General features: G+C 38.9%; 1 protein-coding gene and 1 long non-coding RNA gene across 4 annotated transcripts in view; one reads left to right on the forward strand and one right to left on the reverse strand.

Annotated features, from left to right (window-relative positions):
* Window positions 1-5,963: 5,963 nt before the first annotated feature.
* The window catches only part of LOC122234855, a 32,952-nt gene continuing 19,974 nt past the window's right edge, over window positions 5,964-18,941 (forward strand). For all 3 annotated transcript variants that reach the window (XR_006212792.1, XR_006212793.1, XR_006212791.1), the window contains exons 1-3: window positions 5,964-6,177; window positions 17,723-17,811; window positions 18,780-18,861. This is a non-coding gene — a long non-coding RNA (uncharacterized LOC122234855). The remainder of the gene's footprint in view (window positions 6,178-17,722; window positions 17,812-18,779; window positions 18,862-18,941) is intronic.
* The window catches only part of STK3 (serine/threonine kinase 3), a 292,559-nt gene continuing 280,981 nt past the window's right edge, over window positions 7,364-18,941 (reverse strand). The window contains exon 11 of the mRNA XM_042972682.1: window positions 7,364-7,588. Coding sequence (XP_042828616.1) covers window positions 7,430-7,588 — 159 coding nt within the window. The 3' untranslated portion in view covers window positions 7,364-7,429. The remainder of the gene's footprint in view (window positions 7,589-18,941) is intronic.

Consider the following 18,941-nt stretch of genomic DNA (forward strand, 5'->3'; position numbering starts at 1 on the left):
ACATTGTGGAGACTGCTTGGGATTCTCTCTCCCTCTCTCTCTGCCCCTCCCCACTTGCACACACCCTTTCTCTCCCTCTCTCTCAAAATAAATGAAACTTGAAAGAAAAAAGAAAATATGTAAAAACTGAGAGCTTTAGTATCAGGTGCTGTTTAACTTCCACTCAACCAATTATAGTTCACCTTGGAAAATTCTTTATATATGTAATTTATTGTCAGGTTAGCTAACATACGGTGTATACGGTGTGCTCTTGGTTTTGGAGGTAGATCCCCATGATTCATCGCTTACATACAACATCTAGTGCTCATCCCAACAAGTGCCCTCCTCAATGCCCATCACCCATTTCCCCCCTGCCCTACCCCTCTCCCCTTGGAAAATTCTATAAAAATGTAAAAGACAAAACTGGTTGTCTGGTTTCAACATGGACAGGCACTGAGTTTTCTCCTAGAAAAATTTTAGAACGTGTTAGCTTTGAGTGCTTTCCACTGAAATGGAATAGACTTGTTTCTCTATCAAAGAAATGTGGGGTATGACACTACTTGTAACTTGGGGCTACAACTGTCATTTTAATATCAGGCAAAATCTATTTCCCTTTGCTTTCCTCTATTTTTTGGTTCATATCCTTCTCTTTTCATTGTGAATATGAAGTGGCATATGAATAGAGGAATAGGAATGGAAAAATCCTGAGAAGTAGATAAGCTTCTTTAGCAATTCTGATCTGTTGGCTGACCCGGGGCTGGAAGCTAGGGTGCTTGCCTGGTCATCCTGAATCAGGTTTTGTGTAAATGTGATTTGAACAGGCTGCCAAGGGCACAGGTGCAGGAGCCAAGGGCATTATGGTGTTCTCTAGCTTGTCTTCTTTCCAAAGAGGAAGGATAGGGGTTATCTTAGTATCTAGGAGTCTCATACCCCTTTGGGCGGTAAGACTCACATGTAGAAGATTCCAGCCGAGTTCTAGGTGCAGGACCTCAAGAACAAACCCCCTCGACACTCATTACCATATCTGACACCCACAAGAACACTGTCAGAAGACATAAAAATTACACGTAATAGGGAACCAGATCCTTCTAAGTATAGCAGAAGGACCAAAGCCTCCACAGATATTTTCTTTTTCTTTTAAAAAATATTTTCAGGTTTTATAAGTATAGGATCATGGAAATGGAAGTATGCAGATCATAGAATACCATAGGCTTTTAACTGTCAGTTTGATTTTGAGCTTCCTGGGATCAAAGCAAGTTGGGAAACCATCAGTTGCATGACTCATATTTTTAAGGACCAAGAATGCTAAAACTTCAGTGAAACAAAACTTTAAGGGCATAAACCTGAAATTTCCAGATGGGTCTTCATAAATGTTGGTCCTAACAATATCCCTAAAATAGAAAGGAGAGTCTCAGGCAGGGGTGAGGGGAATGTTTAGCTTACTATTTACTTTGTTTTAGATAGAAAAGAAAACACTCTTAAAAATTGAATATGCTTTTCCTCAGTGCAAATCACTACCTGAGAGTAGGCCAGGCCCTTAATGGAACACACATCTGGGTTCTAGGAGACTCTAATGCACTTTAGAAGTTATAATAAATTTGCTCATCAATGGAGAACAGAGCCATTTTCTTCATTCTTTTTTTTTTTTTTTAATGCTTATTTATTTTGAGAGAGGGGGCAGAGGGGGCAGAAAGAGAGGGAGAAAAGAGGATCCCAAGCAGGCTCCATGCTTAGCATGGAGACTGATTCAGGGCTTGATCCCAAGACCCTGGGATCATGACCTGAGTCGAAATCAAGAGTTGGATGCTTAACCAACTGAGCCACCCAGGCACCCCTAAAAGTTTATTTTTTAATCTATGTCTATGTGCCATATGCCAAGAACTTTGTTAAATATTTTACATGTACTAGAACATTTGATCTTCACAATTGCTTCATTATTACAGATGAAGAAATGGAAACACAGATTAGCTGAATGGTTATTCTTGCCCAGGGCAATAAAAGTGTAAAGGAAGAGCTGGGATTTGAACCCAGGTAATTTAGCTTCTGAGGCCATGTATGTTGCATGTACATGTACTAACTTTCCATGTCCATGTCCATGTACTAACCATGCTGGTTAGTGTTTCTCTAAAGTACTCATTAACCAAGGCAGGCTTTTGTAAGGGAGTGAAATGGACACATTTCAGTTTACAAAATACATAGATTTTCAAGGCATAAGAACTCCAAATATACCCTAATAACGAAGTAAAAAAAAAATCTTTGTGTAAGTCATCTTGGAAACTTAATGCATTCTGCTTTTTTTCTTTCCCCCACATGTAGGAAGGATGCCATTTCAGAAAATGTAGGTCCCATTTGAAATGGAGAACAGGATCACATCAGCTAACAATGGTCCTCTTCTAAGTTTTAACTGAAAAGCTTCTCTTTCTAAGATCAGCAAGCAGGCTTAGCAATCCCGTCCAACGTTCTAAAGCCAGACCTCCTGTGTTTATTAGGCAATGTGGTCTAGTGGAAAAAGCAAAGATTTTGGAGACAGACGCTGGCATTGACTAGCTTTGTGACCTCATTTAATCTCTCCAATCCTTTCTTTTCTGAGAAAAAGACTGTATCTTGTTATGAAGGTTTGAGATAATAAATCGAAAGTGCATGGCTTAGGAGGTGCTCAAAACCTGGTTGAAGCTAGTATTATTGTTGTCAACGTGATTACCTGGGTGTAAGGAGAGAGATTAGCCTTTATAATTAGTGATGACAATTTTGTTGTTTGGGCTAATACTATTCAATGAAACTTTATTTGCTACCGATTTCATTTAACATCCGAGAAAGCATTGTGGGGAAACAAGATGGATAAACACCAAGTCTCTGCTCCCAGGAACCTTATAATCCAATAATAAATCACATCATTATAATAGAGTTTGAAAGCAGTTCGGTTTGGTGGAAGAAAGGGCTCAAATAAAGCAATTATGTAAGATGAGGTCATGTCCATTGGGGCATGATGCAGGTCTTGAGCACCAGGAGGCAGAGTTCATTCGTAATTTGGTAGGCAAAGTCTTGTGGGCAGAAGAGTAACCCCTAAAATCAGCACTTTAATTTAAAGAGCTTAATCAAGTGAAAAAAATGGTGGCAGGGAGTCTGACTACTGATATGATCCAGTGCGAGAAGAGCACGTCCTTGAATCTGGTTTTCCAAGATTGGTGGAAGAACGGAACTGGTCACTTGCTTTCTCTGGGTCTTTTCATGGGGGTCTTTTCATGGCTCAGGGAAGTGTTTGGCTGAGGTTCAGGTATTTCGTGTGGACATGGAACAGGGAGAAACTGACTGACTTCCTGGAGGATAAGTCACCATTCGGTGGCACCAAACTACCCAGCTAAGGTATATGCACCCTTGAGTCCACATCTCATCAGATTGCTCAAAAAGCAAAGTAGTTCTCTCTTTAGACCCCCAATTCTTGAGCTTTGGGACCAAATGTCTAGGATTCCAAAATAACATTTTGATGAAACACCTAATTAAGTGCCTATGCCTGGTAACAGTTTACTAATGCAATGTAACTCCAATTTTTTTTAAATGATTTTTTTTTAAACATTTATTTATTTTTGAGACAGAGAGAGAGAGAGAGAGCATGAACAGGGGAGGGTCAAAGAGGGAGACACAGAATCTGAAACAGGCTCCAGGCTCTGAGCTGTCAGCACAGGGCCCAACACGGGGCTCAAACCCACGGATCATGAGATCATGACCTGAGCTGAAGTCGGACGCCCAACCGACTGGGCCACCCAGGTGCCCCTAAAAAATGATGTTCTATTTAGAGTGTTGTATCATTAGTATTTTCAGGATTTATTTTAATCATTAATCTTTGACACAGAATAGGAAACAAAAATAGCATTCCTATTGAATGCTAATGTGTCAGTAATTTGAAAAAATTTCCTGTGACTAAGTTAAAAACATTTTATTGATGTATTATAGAATTTCCGCTAGAGAAGCTACATATCCTGCAGTGAGTAGAGAGTGATTTTAAACCTTGGGGATGTGATTCAATAAATAAGCAGAGGAAAGAAACACAAAAGCACGTAAGTCATGTATGTAAGGTTGTTTAGCATAGTGTCTGACAAATAGTAAATGTCCCAAATAATAGATGGTATTATTTTGAAATCCATTTAAATAAAAACATTTTCTTCCCCAATTTATTTTTTTTTTAATTTTTTTTTTAACGTTTTATTTATTTTTGAGACAGGGAGAGACAGAGCATGAACAGGGGAGGGTCATAGAGAGGAAGACACAGAATCTGAAACAGGCTCCAGGCTCCGAGCTGTCAGCACAGAGCCCGATGCGGGGCTCGAACTCACGGACCACGAGATCATGACCTGAGCCGAAGTCGGCCGCTTAACCGACTGAGCCACCCAGGCACCCCTCTTCCCCAATTTATATTGACCAAATTAGCTCATATTATGAACATAAAACTATTACTGCTAAAATAAGCTAAGTGTATTGTAAGTCTGTAGAAATGAGTCATCTAGGATCAGAAAAAACCTTCTCATCTACAGAACAACATATACAATGATGCTGGATTTTAGGCAAGACAAAATCCTCACTCATTAGCTACAATCACACTTACAATTCTGCGTTTATGAAAGGACGGGGGTGTGCAGAAAGTACACTTACCTATTTTTGGAATGTTCTCAGAAGCCAAGGTTAAGATAATAAGAGGCTTCTTCTTAAACTCATTAAAATAACCAGAAAACTCTTGCCTCAGCATCACGATTAATCAAGGCTTACCTAGACTTGAAGCTTTCTTTCATGGCTTTTGGTTCTTCAAAACTTATCATAAGTTCCTTTTTTTGATTGGTGGGGGGCAGAGACTGAGAAGATTGGAAGAATTTTAAAAGATTATCCTAAAATATTCTAGAGCTTCCTAAGTCTCTAAAATAAAAATATGCTCACTGCTCTTAATTCTCTTGTGTGTGTGTATGTGTGTGTGTATAAAGAATAAAAATAACAACAGGATATAAAACCTATTTATATACAAATTACAATGTGATTGGAACATTCAATGTTTACTATTAAAAGGAGGATTCTTGTTGAGACTGAATTAGAAAGAGTGGTTAACAGGCCTCATCGAATTAATTTGCATACATTTTCTAATTTAGCAAACTGGAGAGAAATCCTCTTCATAGGTTTCTTGACATTTCATGTGGGCGGTTTTACTTGGATGGTAGCAAGTCAGTCATTTGATTCCACCCAATTAGGCAGGGTATTAGGTTACTGAAAAGAAAAACAATTAAGGAAGGGGTAAAAAAGGCAGGGTGCTTGAGGGGACTGACTCATCTGACTGTCCCAAGTAGACTCCGTAAGTATGCAGCTGAAGCATATATTGTAGATTTAGTCTTCATTCTGAATTACCTTTAGAAATTTTTCAATACTTCCCACTATTTTAACAATCTTGTAATTCCTATGTGACTTATAACGACTCAACAGAGCAGAGATAAATGTTACTTCAAGGCACTACCCGGGACGCATCTGCCATTTTTATTTATTTATTATTATTTTTTTTAACGTTTATTTTTGAGACAGAGAGACACAGCATGAACGGGGGAGGGGCAGAGAGAGAGGGAGACACAGAATCGGAAGCAAGCTTCAGGCTCTGAGCCATCAGCCCAGAGCCCGACGCGGGGCTCAAACTCACGGACCGCGAGATCGTGACCTGAGCTGAAGTCGGACGCTTAACCGACTGAGCCACCCAGGCGCCCCATGCATCTGCCATTTTAAAATGGAATAAAAGCTCTCTGGAGATGATATACCTTCTCTGGTGGTCATCAGTGAACCTGCCGGCATCTCCCTTCTCTCCCCTCCAGGCACATGGTAAGGTTGCATCTCCTTGCTCCCTTGAAATGAGGAGTGGCCACGTGACTGGTTCTGAACACAGGGTGTGGCCAACCTGACACGTGTCACAGTGGAGCTTGTGTGACTTGTCAGTGCTCCTTCCCTTGCCAGGGTGACCACTAATGTTACAGAGGGTGAAGGCACCATCGGTGGGGTCCCTGGGTGAGAGCGACAGGAGCAGGGTATCTTGCCAAGCGGGGGTGGGCACGGAGCATCAGAAAGAAATGAGCTGTGTTACTACGCTGAGCCACTGAGGTTTCACGGTTGTTATCCATCATCCAGCCCGTCCTCACTAATATACCTGCCTCGCCAGGAAAAGATAGAATCCAGGTGGTGAGTTTTTTTGCAAAGACAGAGAGACGCAATACGCTGGGTGGCACAGTAAAATTTATTTGTCTTTATGATTTACACACAGTAATTAAACACACAAAAGACCAAACACGGTCAAGATGGCCATATGTAGCTTCGGAAATGACTGGTCCCAGATCAATCACGCAAACCTTCATTCAGCTTAGAAATGAGTTTCTTTTTAATGGTTTTAATCTTTTTATTCAGTCCCCAAGGCTGGTACAGTTCAGTACAAATGTTTCTGCTATTTTGTTATCGTCAGGCACATGATGTTTACCAATTCCCAGGAAATAAGTGAAATCAACAAAAAAGTCCTGTGACAATTGAGCATGTTTTCACAGGAATAAATTTGATGAGCTTATTACAGTTTGATACAGTTTAGCTATCAGACCTACATATGAAACATGAAACAAATTGCATTTGTTTTAAGGATTTATTTCTTTTAAAATATTTACCACACTTTTTTGTGCAAGAGTTCCATTGATTTCTTTGGTTTTAAACATTATAGCTCCGTGTGATCTAAATATAGTTTTATTTGTACCAAACATCAGGAATAAAAACATTAAACAAAATTTCAGAAGGTAAAAATGGAATTATTGCTTCAGTATAAAAAAATGTCTGGCCCATTTGGGTACTATTTCTATTATTGCTTTGCTTCTATTGGAAAACTATCCTGGAAATCAAGGAATGTACCCCCATAGCTCCCTGCTGAAAGTACAATTTGGTTGTACGTTATCATCTATTATTAATGCGCCCTACCTTCACCAAAGCTATCCTGATCTCGTCCTTAAAAACAAAACAAAGTGAAACAGCATAAATAAATAAGCTTACGTAGGGGATACAATAAATAAGCTACCAGAAATAAGAATAAAGAATATTGTAACATAAAGCCCTATGGTGCTGTACAATTAAACAATGACTTCAGATTTTCAAGGTCTCTAAACACAGCTTTTGTTTTATAACACAGTTTTAGTGCTGGTATGCAGCTGACAGATCTAGAGAAGAATACCTTTTTGTTGTTTTCATTACCTAAGAATGAAAACATAGTGGCTATAGTTGTAAATTCTGCCCTGTGGAAATTTACTAGATAGGTACCATTGTCAATTTTGGACTGTTGCCTAGTTGTAGAGCACAAATCTTAGGGATGAAAAAAAACCCAATAATAATATTTCTTCAATTCTTAGTGGTTTCTTGGTCTCCAGAATAGTTATAGAAACAAACAGGGAAGAAATCAGACTCAAAAGTTTTGCTGCCTTCTTTTCTTCGCATCCATTGCATCCAGAATGGGTTGTCTTTTCGCCGTGTATCGTTGACGAAGCTCTTCTATTTCTCGTTCCATCATAGGGTCCAGTGCTTTTAACCGCATCTGTAGTTCTTCTAGACTTAGATTTTTTAACTAGAAACAGAAAAAAGTGAAGATATCAATACAGGATAAAATTATCTACAATAGGTTAAAATCTAATGGGGTTTAGCATGAATATTTCAGCGAACTCTCTACAACGTCTTTGAAATATGGTTCAATAACTAAAACAGGAATTCCTTCACTAAAGAACCAAAAAGTCACGCCTTATAAGAACCTTAATTCTGCAACAAAAGCAATAAAAAAAACCTCTGCTTTTAGGAAAGAACAAATGAGAAAAATAAGCAGATGAAAAGTATTAGTTTTTTAAAGAAGGGCAGAAAAACAAATCCACCATTGCCAACACACGGACTTTCAGGATATGCTCCGGATATATTCACTCTAACCTCTCACATCCTTGCCAGCTCTGGAGCACTGTCATAATTGTGAACACTTGAAGAGATCACCCAAGAATGTGACAAGATTGAATGCAGGTTAAATTACCCATTCTATCCTGCATTTTACCAATTGCTTCAATTTTAAGTACTTGTTTAATCAAAAAATTAAATTACCTAGAATACTTCTATCCCAAACATTTTGATACAATAAGGTTTTTAATTTATGCCTCAAAATATCCCAAGCCTGATATATTAGTGCCGAGTAAATTCTGACCTGCTGGTCAATTTGAGAATAAACTATCAGCTTTTCACCACATACATTATAGTTTGACAATAATGATGTGATTTGACTAAATGATCTAGTTTGACCACAGTGATTCAGTTCAATTACTCTGGCTTCCAGAGACAACACTAGCAATCCTTCACTGGTTTTCTGTATAACAGGAGGTGAGAGGCCTCAGGTCAGGGGGATGAAATCCATTCTACATAACAGGATCTGTGGCATGCTGAGCTTTACTGTAATTATTTATATGTGAAAAAAGCAGGGCCCCTGGATGGCCCAGTTGGTTAAAGGTCCAACCTTGGCTCTCAGGTCATAATATTGCGGTTTGTGGGTTTGAGCCCTGTGTCAGGCTCTGTCCTGATAGCTCAGAGCTCGGAGCCTGCTTTGGATTCTGTGTCTCCTTCTCTCTCTGACCCACCCCACTCATGCTCTGTCTCTCTTTCAAAAATAAATACACATTAAAATTTTTTTTGTATGTGAAAACAGCAAGATATGGATTATCTCCTGAGAAACATATTTTAAGATGCCCTGAAATATATAACCTAACACTTGGGCTTTATCTTACTAACATTTAAAAAAAGTCTAAAACTTTGTCTCATTCCGAAACTATTAAAGCAATGGTGGCAGGTAAGTGGTTTTAAAAAATCTGTTAAACCACAGTGATTTACAGAATGCTATTACATATTCAGCATCTTGGTAGGTACTGTAAGGAAAGCAAAGAAGCACTGAACTATTTCCTTGCCTTAAGAAACTTGCAAATTGGGGCACCTGGGTGGCTCAGTCTGTTAAGCGTCTGACTTTGGCTCAGATCATGATTTCATGGTTCATGGGTTGGGGCCCACATCAGGCTCTCCACTGGTGGTGCAGAGCCTGCTTGGGATTCTCTCTCTCTCTCTCTCTCTCTCTCTCTCTCTCTCTCTCTCTCTCTTTCTCTCTCTCTCTCCCTCTGTCTCCCTCCCTCCCTCCCTGCCCCTCCCCTACTTGCACTCTCTCCCTCTCTCTCTCTCTCTTAAAAAAAATAAATAAAGGAAACCTGCATATTAGTCAGAAGGGTGAGATCAGCAACTAGAAATATGTGGGACTGACACAAGACCCTACTGCATAAAGTACAGATTGACTGCAGTGAGAGGTTCTTAAGTCCATGAATAAGCTTCTCATGTACCCAATTTCGCAGGTTCAGTGTACATTTTCCTGGGGACAACATCTATTGCTTCTTGGTCTTTTTTTTTTTTTTTTTTTTAAACAGATTCCCAACAAAAAGAGAGAAGCGTCACTAAGCTGATCCCTTTTAGGGGAGCAGGGACCATGCTGGTCCTTGAAAAGGGGGTTGTCTCAGAGATGAGCAGGGCCCTGAGGAGGAAGCTCCACCATGTTGAGGAAGGACTATGGTTGCTGCAGAACCAGGGGCTGGTGGGGTCCCAAGCTAGGCAAAGCAGGGTTTGGACTTTAGGGAATCATGATCTGCTCCACAGCAGGAGAATTCCATGAGAGTAATTCAGACTTGGTCTTAATATGATAACACTTGCAGCAATTTTTTGTTTTAATAAGAGAACTGTCTTCGGTTATTTTATGAGCCAAATCAGAAAGTGCTCTCATTACTTTAGGGTCAACATGTCAATTTTAACCAAAAATAGCATTTTTCAGCTTGATCCTTCCACTTTCCTCACCTTACCTGGCCCTAAATTACTCTTGGTTCTAAAAAATCCATTCTCACTGAAAAAGGTTTGTCACCACTGAGGATACTGAAAAGAATGAGTCACAGACTCTGAAGTAAATTCAAAAGAGGCGTTCCAAAAATATAGGCATGACAGTGTTACGGGAAAGAGTATGTGGGCTCCCAGGATGATGATTCTGAAGGTGAGTACCACTTGCCTTGGTGTATGAAAAGTTCTGGTGTATACATATATATAATAATATATATATACAATATGCCCTGTCATAAAAAGAAGCTACTTTACTATATCACACCATTATAGGCATTTATATTATCATGCATTGTATTTTATCATATTCTTCACTAATTTTTAACCCAAGTACTAATCATGCCACTATTAATATGGCTAAATATGTTCAAATCTCTGGGAGGATAAAGAATAAGCCAATAGGGGACTTCAGAACTTTCTGAACTGGACGAACAGGTGATGGCGGTGGGGGGGGGGGGGGGGAGGGATGAAGAACCAATTAGACACCACATAGGGCCTTGTTTCCCTGAGAAAGACGGGGCACTTGGGTGGCTCAGTCGGTTGAGCGTCCGACTTCAGCTCAAGTCATGATCTCGAGGTTTGTGAGTTTGAGTGCCATGTCAGGCCCTGTGCTGACAGCTCAGAGCCTGGAGCCTGCTTCAGATTCTGTGTCTCCCTCTCTCTCTGCCCCTCCCCTGCACGCGCGCTCTCTGTCTCTGTCTCTGTCTCTCAGAAATAAATAAATGTAAAAAAAAAAAAAAAAAAATGAAAGAAAGACATGTCCGGGTGCTGTCTACATGAGATCCCATTTCACTTTTGTCTCTTTTTCAGTCCACACTAATCTTCCCATCTCTGAATTTCAATATAACATTCATAATTTAAACAACACAATTTAGTATTTGATTCTAAATTTATTTATTATTATTTTGTAATTGACTTTTATGAACGAGTTTCAGGTCCCCCTGTCAGATATTCTAAAAAATACTTAAACTTTAGATACTGTAAACATGGTTAGAAACTATCAAACTGTACTGCTAAATACCATGGCATGAGGATGGGTAAATAGAAATACAGAAAAAAATGATTCAAAGGAATGGGTTACTCTAAGATTAGGAGAAATAGCATCAAAGCAAAGGAAAACAATTTTTGCATTAACATATTCCTGTAAATATTTTATACTACCTTACTGGGGCAAATTACCAACAGTTTATAAATATTATATTACAGTAATGGACTAAATTCAGAGAAAGAAGCTACTTAGAAGAAAGTTTTCCCCCTCTAATAGACTTGTATATTTTCAATATGTAAAATGTGTGACGAACAGGTCTGTGATGTTGGAGAATCATCCAGGACTGTTAGGGAATTAGATGTTCCATATAAGAAAATTTATGAAGTACCTAAATCTTAGTTTTTTAGGTGGTAAAAACTTTGTTTCAACCGTTTTGAAGAGAAAATCTTTATGAAGTACTTTACAGAATATGCCGGCTTCTAAAGGAGAGGACACAGGACCTAAAGCAATCTTTCCTTAATGATGAATCCCCATTATTAATTTCTACTACTAATCTATGCCATGTATTAATTTCCTCTCTCCTTTTTGGCTTTTTATCTTCATTTGAGAGAAAGCTATCAGCTCCTTTTCATGACATAAAGAGAGAAAGATATCATTCTCTCTTTACATAGTTTGTTCATCTATTGGGAACCAGAAAAGTGATTGAACGGTCCTAGAAAGCATTACACTAAATAAAAATAAATACGTTAATGAAGGCCTGAGGCTGTTTTAGGAAAGACAGAGCATGGTTTTAGTGCTGAAGCTTGTACCACCTGTTTCTAGTGTTTTTGTTTTTTAAAAAATTTGATTTCAGATTTGTGGCTCTGTAAGGTTGAAGTTACAGGAAATCTGACATCTATGTAAGAAACATACATAGTTACATTTTCAGGTGAGCTGTCAGAGAACTCCAGAGTACTCATTTATTAAAATATTTATTGGTAATTTCTATGGACCAAGCACGTGGATACAGAGATGAATAGAACACTCTACCTCCCACAGAGAACTTGCAATCTAGCTGGCAAGACAGGTCCACACACAGCTAATTGACTGAAGGATGGGTAAGCTGAGAAGATGGCAAATAGGACAGGGCAGAAGGGAAGCAGCATGAATAGAAATGTATAAGGTACCCAAATGCTCCATACTTTTGGAGACCTCAGCTGGCTGCTGGGATGTGGGGCGGATCCATGGGGGGAGGGGTCAGGAGAGGAGACAGAAGGAGACAGGAGACCTTTAAGCATGTTGCTACAAACTTTCTGTAGCGAAGAAGGAAATGCTAGATAATTGTGAACATAACTGGTGACATGATCATATATGAGATAGAAAAATGTACCTACTAGCAGGTATAGAAAATGGAATACCATGGGTGAAAATGGAGGCAGGAAGGCCTGTCAGCAGGTTACTGCACAGTCTGGTGAGAGGATGAGGCTTGGACTAGGAAAAAGGAAGTGGAGACTCAGAAGAAGGGAGGGATCTGAGAGACTTGGAAGTAGAACTGATACGGCTTTCTTTGTTGACTGGTTGATTACGAAGGGTCAGGAAGAAGGAAGGGCTAGGATGATTCTGGCTTCAAGCAAGGGTAATGGGGTAGAGTTATCATTAATAAGGTACCGGAGTAGATCACATGACATTTTAGTCCTGCTGAGTTTGAGATACGAACAAGGCATCAAGGTGGAGACATTAGATATGGATTATAATTTGGAGTTTTGGAGTTCAGCAGAGAAATTAAAGCTACCGATTTAGGGAATCATCAGCATTTAGGCTATAACTGAAGCTCCTGATGAGGATCAGATTATCCAGGACAAGGTTTTCTCCTTGATCTTACGATCTATGGTATCCAACAAAAAATAATCCCCAAACTGTAGCCTTTGTTGCCAGAGGCTCTTCTCGTTTTGTTAATAGAAGAGAAATATCAGATTTCTAAATAACTGGATCATGGTGTCATCTAGACAAAAAAAAAATGTGAATCTAACTGGTAGAAGTTTTCACTTTTTATACAGTGGGTATGATTTTAGACATGCACTTCTGGCTGAGTTCTGACTTATGATAAATCCTAATAACATATATTTAGCATTCTGCACTTCTGTAGCTACCAAGCCTCACAGGCATGAAAATGATTGCGGGGTTGGGAGAAATGGGGCAGGAGCAGCTTTTCCAAGCTCTTGGAAAGCACTACTGCTCAACGGCTTAGTAGTAAATAGGGTCACAAACCAGATAAAATTTTATGGAGACTCATAATGACAAACATGGTCCTGTAATATTAAACAATTCCACTATCATCCTTTTAAAATGCTAATCCAAATGAAAACAATTTTGGGGGCTAATGAGGATAATACAAGAAGGAAAAGTTGAGCTTCCTGAATTAGTATCAATATTACTGTGACAGAAGTTTCAGTCACTAAAATTAGCTTTCTTGAAAATCTTCACAAAAAGGAAAGGAAATCACTTCAGAATTCTTATGTTTATGGATCAACAGAGCTTGTGGTAAATTGACTTGAATTTATATATTTTTAAATATAGCAAAGAAATGTTACTTATGAACCATCTTTCTACAATACAAGGAACACAAAGTAGCTATATTACCATAGCCATCTGCCAGATGACTAATTCCAAAATAAATGCAGAGTAAACCATAGTTGTCAGTTTAGAGTTCTGTAAGTGAAGTCAGTGAAGAGAATTTTAGGTTATGCGTACATTGTGGTTATGGCTGTATGTGAACAAATGTATAAAAATGAATAACTCATCTGGAGATGGCTTTTATATGTTGTAGGCTAATTCTACTTAATAACATTTGATTTTGAATTTAATGGTAACACAGAACTTGCGCAACGAACGATGATTCTTAGATTTTCAGATCTTAACATTCTGAGAGAAAACTGTAGTTTGACAACTGTGACGAACATCAAGGATATATAACTTCATTAAGTGACTAAATGAGTAGACGTTCGGTAACAGGAAGGTCTTATCAGCAAAGACAGAACTTCTTCAAATTCACAGCCACAGAAAAGGAGAAGAGTTTCAGGACAATACAGTTTTATTACCCGAGGCATGTTTTTCTATTCACAAGAATGTTTGCTTCTCTTGAACATTTGAAATGACAAGTATCAGGGGGCAAGACATATTAAGGACAGAGAAGAAAATCAATTGCCATAAAAAGAGTTTAAACTGAGGTCAGGTAAATTGAATCATATGAGCCTCAGAGAAACACTTTGTGAATCTGGGATTATTAACCACCACTGCATATGAACAAACCATTGTTTAACAGGAGCATAAACTATAAGGTTGGGTTATGAGTTAAACCTCACACAATCTTACTGCAAATGAAAACCTCAGAAATGATCTATTTTAGCTTCCTTATTTTGAGTGAGAAAATGGGAGCCAGCTTGCTCAAAGTTACAATGTTGGTTGATGGCAGAGATACAATCTGACCTTGAGGCCAATGCATTTTTTCATTATAACAACTTTGATGCATATGTTTTTTAACGTTTACTTATTTTTGAGAGAGAGAGAGAGGTAGGGAGGGAGAGAGCGTATGAGTTGGGGAGGGGCAGAGAGAGAGGGAGACACAGAATCCGAAGCAGACTCCAGGCTCTGAGCTGTCAGCATGGAGTCCGATGCAGAGTTCGAACTCACGAGCTGTGACATCATGACCTGAGCCGATATCGGTTGCTTAACCGACTGAGCCACCCAGGCGCCCCAAGTTCGATACTTTTAGTTAGCACTGCCAGAGTGTTCAAAATGTTACGACACCATGAATGGGAAGGGTGTGGTGCCAAGAAATTTCCAGGGTCTTCAACCTGAGCTGAAAGGGAAAATAGCTGAAAGGGAAAATATTCAACTAGGAAGATCACAGTGAAGAGAAAACATTGCATACGATATTTTTATAAAGCAGTTTTTTTTTTTTTACAATGAAATAAACTGCAGAAAGTCAGCACAAGGTAGAAATACCATTTTCTTTAAGTTTCAGGACACTCGGTAGACTAGGACTTCCCACCTCTTATAGAAAGGCTGTTTAAAACAAGTGAAAGAGTTTAAATATAAACACTAACTTTTAAACAATAATTAGAAGAGTAGATGGATTGCTTGTAAGTTAAAAAAGTCAAAACCACTTTTCAATAGAGGTCAGCATTTGTTTGAAAATTGGTATAGTTTGGGACATAAGTGACAGCTTGACCACACAGCCCATTTTGTTAATAACTGTCCTGGATTGTCACATTTCATCCAGGAGGTTGGGAGGATTACAGATCACTACCCAGCAAAACCATATTTCTTAGTAGCCCTTAAAAAAGAAAAAGCAAGTCCAAATAAATGATATGCAAATGAACAGCTCCCTTACTTACTAGCTCTTGCCTGACGCAGGGGCACAGACAACACAGTGGTGTGAGAAGATAGAAGGTGAGATTAAATCTTAAAACTGATCGTTTTGATAGCTCACTCTTTTAATCATTAGAATTACTTCTGAACTCTACGAGAACCAGAAAAGCTTCTAGTTACTGACCAAGAAGAGTTGTCAGTAATGTCAGAACTTTCTGCAAGTTTATGTATCCAACCTACTATAAAAACCTAATGGGGGCGCCGGGGTGGCTCAGTCAGTTGAGCGTCCGACTTCGGCTCAGGTCATGATCTCGCAGTTCGTGGGTTCGAGCCCCGTGTCGGGCTCTGTGCTGACAGCTCAGAACCTGGAGCCTGCTTCGGATTCTGTGTCTCCTTCTCTCTCTGTTCCTCCCCTGCTCACGCTCTGTCTCTCTCTCTCTCAAAAATAAATAAAGATTAAACAAAAAATTAAAAAAAAATGTAAAAACCTAATGTATTGTATTCAAGTGATAAGAGTGAATTACTTCCTAAAATAGTATCTTAAGAGCTCTCTGAGGAAAACACTTAGATTTTTATATTATTTTGTCAAAAACAGTCCCAATTACATGAGAGGTTTTTTTCAAAAGTCTTACTCTCTAAAAACAGCAGAAATAAGATTATGAAGTTTTAAAATGCATAAATGTGATAACATTCAAGACTCAACGGGTCCATGAGTTGCTGGTATAATCAGTCTGTCAAAATAAACACGACACCGTCACAATGAAGCAAATGGTCTTATATGTTAATGTTAACACATTTAGTCAAATAGTCAATCAAGAAAATCCTGTACAAGGTTTGCTGTGTTTACTGGGAAAACAAACTCTTCCTAGCAACTGTTTAAATCTCACAGATGCTACAGACCTTATTAGTGGCTTGTGATTAAAAAAATATGGATTGTTAATACCGTATCCTGACTCATCTATTCTCCCATCTGCTAGCAATTCTAACAATATGAACTATCAACAGAATGGCTAACAACAATAATTTTCTATGGCAATTTTGATGCTGAATTGCCTATAGCATTTTGTAAGATTTACCAGTGCATGCCTCAGACTGTTTTGAGTTGTTTGTGGCCTGGAGCAGTATACTCCTTTTCCCCCTAATATTCCATTGTAGCTCAAATTTTTACTGTGTTGAATGGAATCTGGTTCGGTTTTACAAAACACTGTTCATAGAGGCTGCCACACTCATTTTGCTAACAGTGAGAGTGGGAAATGCACCAAAATACTAGCAAAAACCCAGTCAAATCTGCCAATTAGTTTAGATATATATAAACAGGTAAGGGGCCTTCTTCCCTAAGACTGAACAACAGAGATCATGGGTATGACACTTGTTCAAAAACCATTGAAATACCAATGTATTAAGGCATTTCCTGATTTCATTTCCAGACTGAGAAGAATACACAAACTCTCAAGTCAATCCAAACTAGTATGAAGCCTGTTAAAGAAAGACATACAGATACATTTAAAATATGGAGTAATAAGGAGTTATAAAAATAACGAAGACTGTGATAATTTCACACTTGACACACTAAAGAGTAAAAATGGAATTCTTCACTGTAAAACATGCCCTTAAAAGCTACATTCACATTAATCTACTAGCAGAACCTTCTTCCCAAAACAGACACTATTTGGAGAGAGAATTACATGCAACCTTGTTTGAGCTGAGTGGCCCCTGTCTACAGCTGACTGACTAAATGACTATAAATATTTCAGGACTCTAAAGAGAAACTGCCATGAAGCATTTGTTTAACCTCAGGGCATCTAAAGTAAATTTAAGACACTGGGATTTTATTTTCATTCCCAAAGAAAAGGGAGAAAACCACTTCTTGTGGATATCAGTGGAGGAGAAGAGAAAAGTGCTGACTACTAATCATTTACAATGTGTTAGACACTGTCCTACGCTCTGGGCATGAAGTCATTTAATCCTACCAATTACCTTATGGGGTAGATATTATCAGCCCTATTTTAGAGGTCAGGACACCAGGAGAGCCCAAGTGACCCACCACAGGTCTCCCAGCTAGACGTGTTCATGCAGGCACTCACAGCCCACATCAAACCCACTAATAGAAGTTGGGATTGGAGTCTACTAAGAGCTGTTTCCTAGGTCTCCCAAGATCTACAAGCACTTCAAAATCCAGATATCACATAAAACAGTTCCTGACAGATTGTTCAGAGATTAAAAGTAGGGAAGCACTGCTTTTAAAAATCCCAGCTTTCCTCTCAATGGAGTATTTTATTTATAAGTTATCGTTGTATTTTAGCTATAATCGGCCTTATGAAGTCAGTGATATGTTTAAGCATTTTTAATTTTATCAGCTCTCTAGCAAAATAAATACATTCCTACATAGTGATTTGGGATAGACACCATCATTTTATCAATAAGAGAAATGCCAAGACAAAACCAACAAGACATGTCCCCTTGATACAGAAGCAAGACTTGGCTTGTGCCCATTCGGACTGTCCGCTCGCTGCTTTGGTGTTGTGTTCAGCTGGGATCTCCCCATGAGCTGCAAGCTGGTAAGCATCCCTATCATCACCCTGATCTGGAGAAACTTGAGCCACCCATGTGAAAAAGGAATGATGACATTTCAGTTGCATTCCTTAATGGCAGCTGAATACCCATTCCTTCTATGCTTTTCAGTTTCTAGTAGTAGTTTTGTCTGCTAAAAATATCAGGGAGGAGTTCATTCCCGTACAGCCCTGTTATACTGTAAGCTGCTCTAAAATTCTAGGCCCAATACAACAAAATCTGAGTAACTTAAAACCAAATTACTAATTAAATCTTTCCAGATCTATTAAGGGCCAGATGAAGAAGTTCTATTAGCTTTGATGCCTTCTCTTAGCGATTCCGATGAATACTTTGAATATCTTAAAACACTGATTAAGCCATAAATGAGATTAACAAATTGAGTGATTAACTTTGCTTATATATTTTATTTCTTTAAAAATTAACTTTATGACTAGTATGGAAGATAATAAACATTTCCAAAAACAGTCCTTGGGGAGGCTGGGTGGTGCAGTCAGTTAAGCGGCTGACTCTTCATCTGGGCTTGGGTCATGGTCTCACGGTTCATGGGGTCGAGCCCCACGTCGGGCTCTGCGCTGATGGCACGGGGCCTGCTTGGGATTCTGTCTCTCTTTCTCTCTGCCCCTCCCCAACTTGTGCTCTCTCTCTTTCTCTCAAAAATAAATAAACATAAAAATCTTCTTTTAAATTACAATTTTTTTTACAAAGTCCTTAAAATATATCTGTAACTAGTTTATTGGGCAGTCAAATCTTTGTGTAACCATTATATAAACTTAAAAGAGTTTCATTTTTCTCCACTCATACTTTTTCAGCTGTGCTAGGCCAAATTTCCCTGACACATCCCTTAAGGAATCTTGGACAGATCTCACTGATTTCTGGTCACTTTTAGTTATTAAAAGTCCAGACTAATTATAAACTTCAATGTCATATTAATGATAAACTTTGTTCCTTCCCTCAGTATGGGCTTGCACAGACCAAGAGGCTTACAGTGGAAAGAGAGGCTGCCTGCATCTAGAACCTTCTTCCCATCTCTTTTCAAGGTCTAGCTCCTCTGGTGCTGGGAGCTGGGAGCTGGGAAGAAAACCGGGATCCTGTGATGGGAATGGTTACTTGTTGGTGG

The sequence above is a fragment of the Panthera tigris genome, chromosome F2, assembly GCF_018350195.1.
Source record: "Panthera tigris isolate Pti1 chromosome F2, P.tigris_Pti1_mat1.1, whole genome shotgun sequence".
NCBI lineage: Eukaryota > Metazoa > Chordata > Mammalia > Carnivora > Felidae > Panthera > Panthera tigris.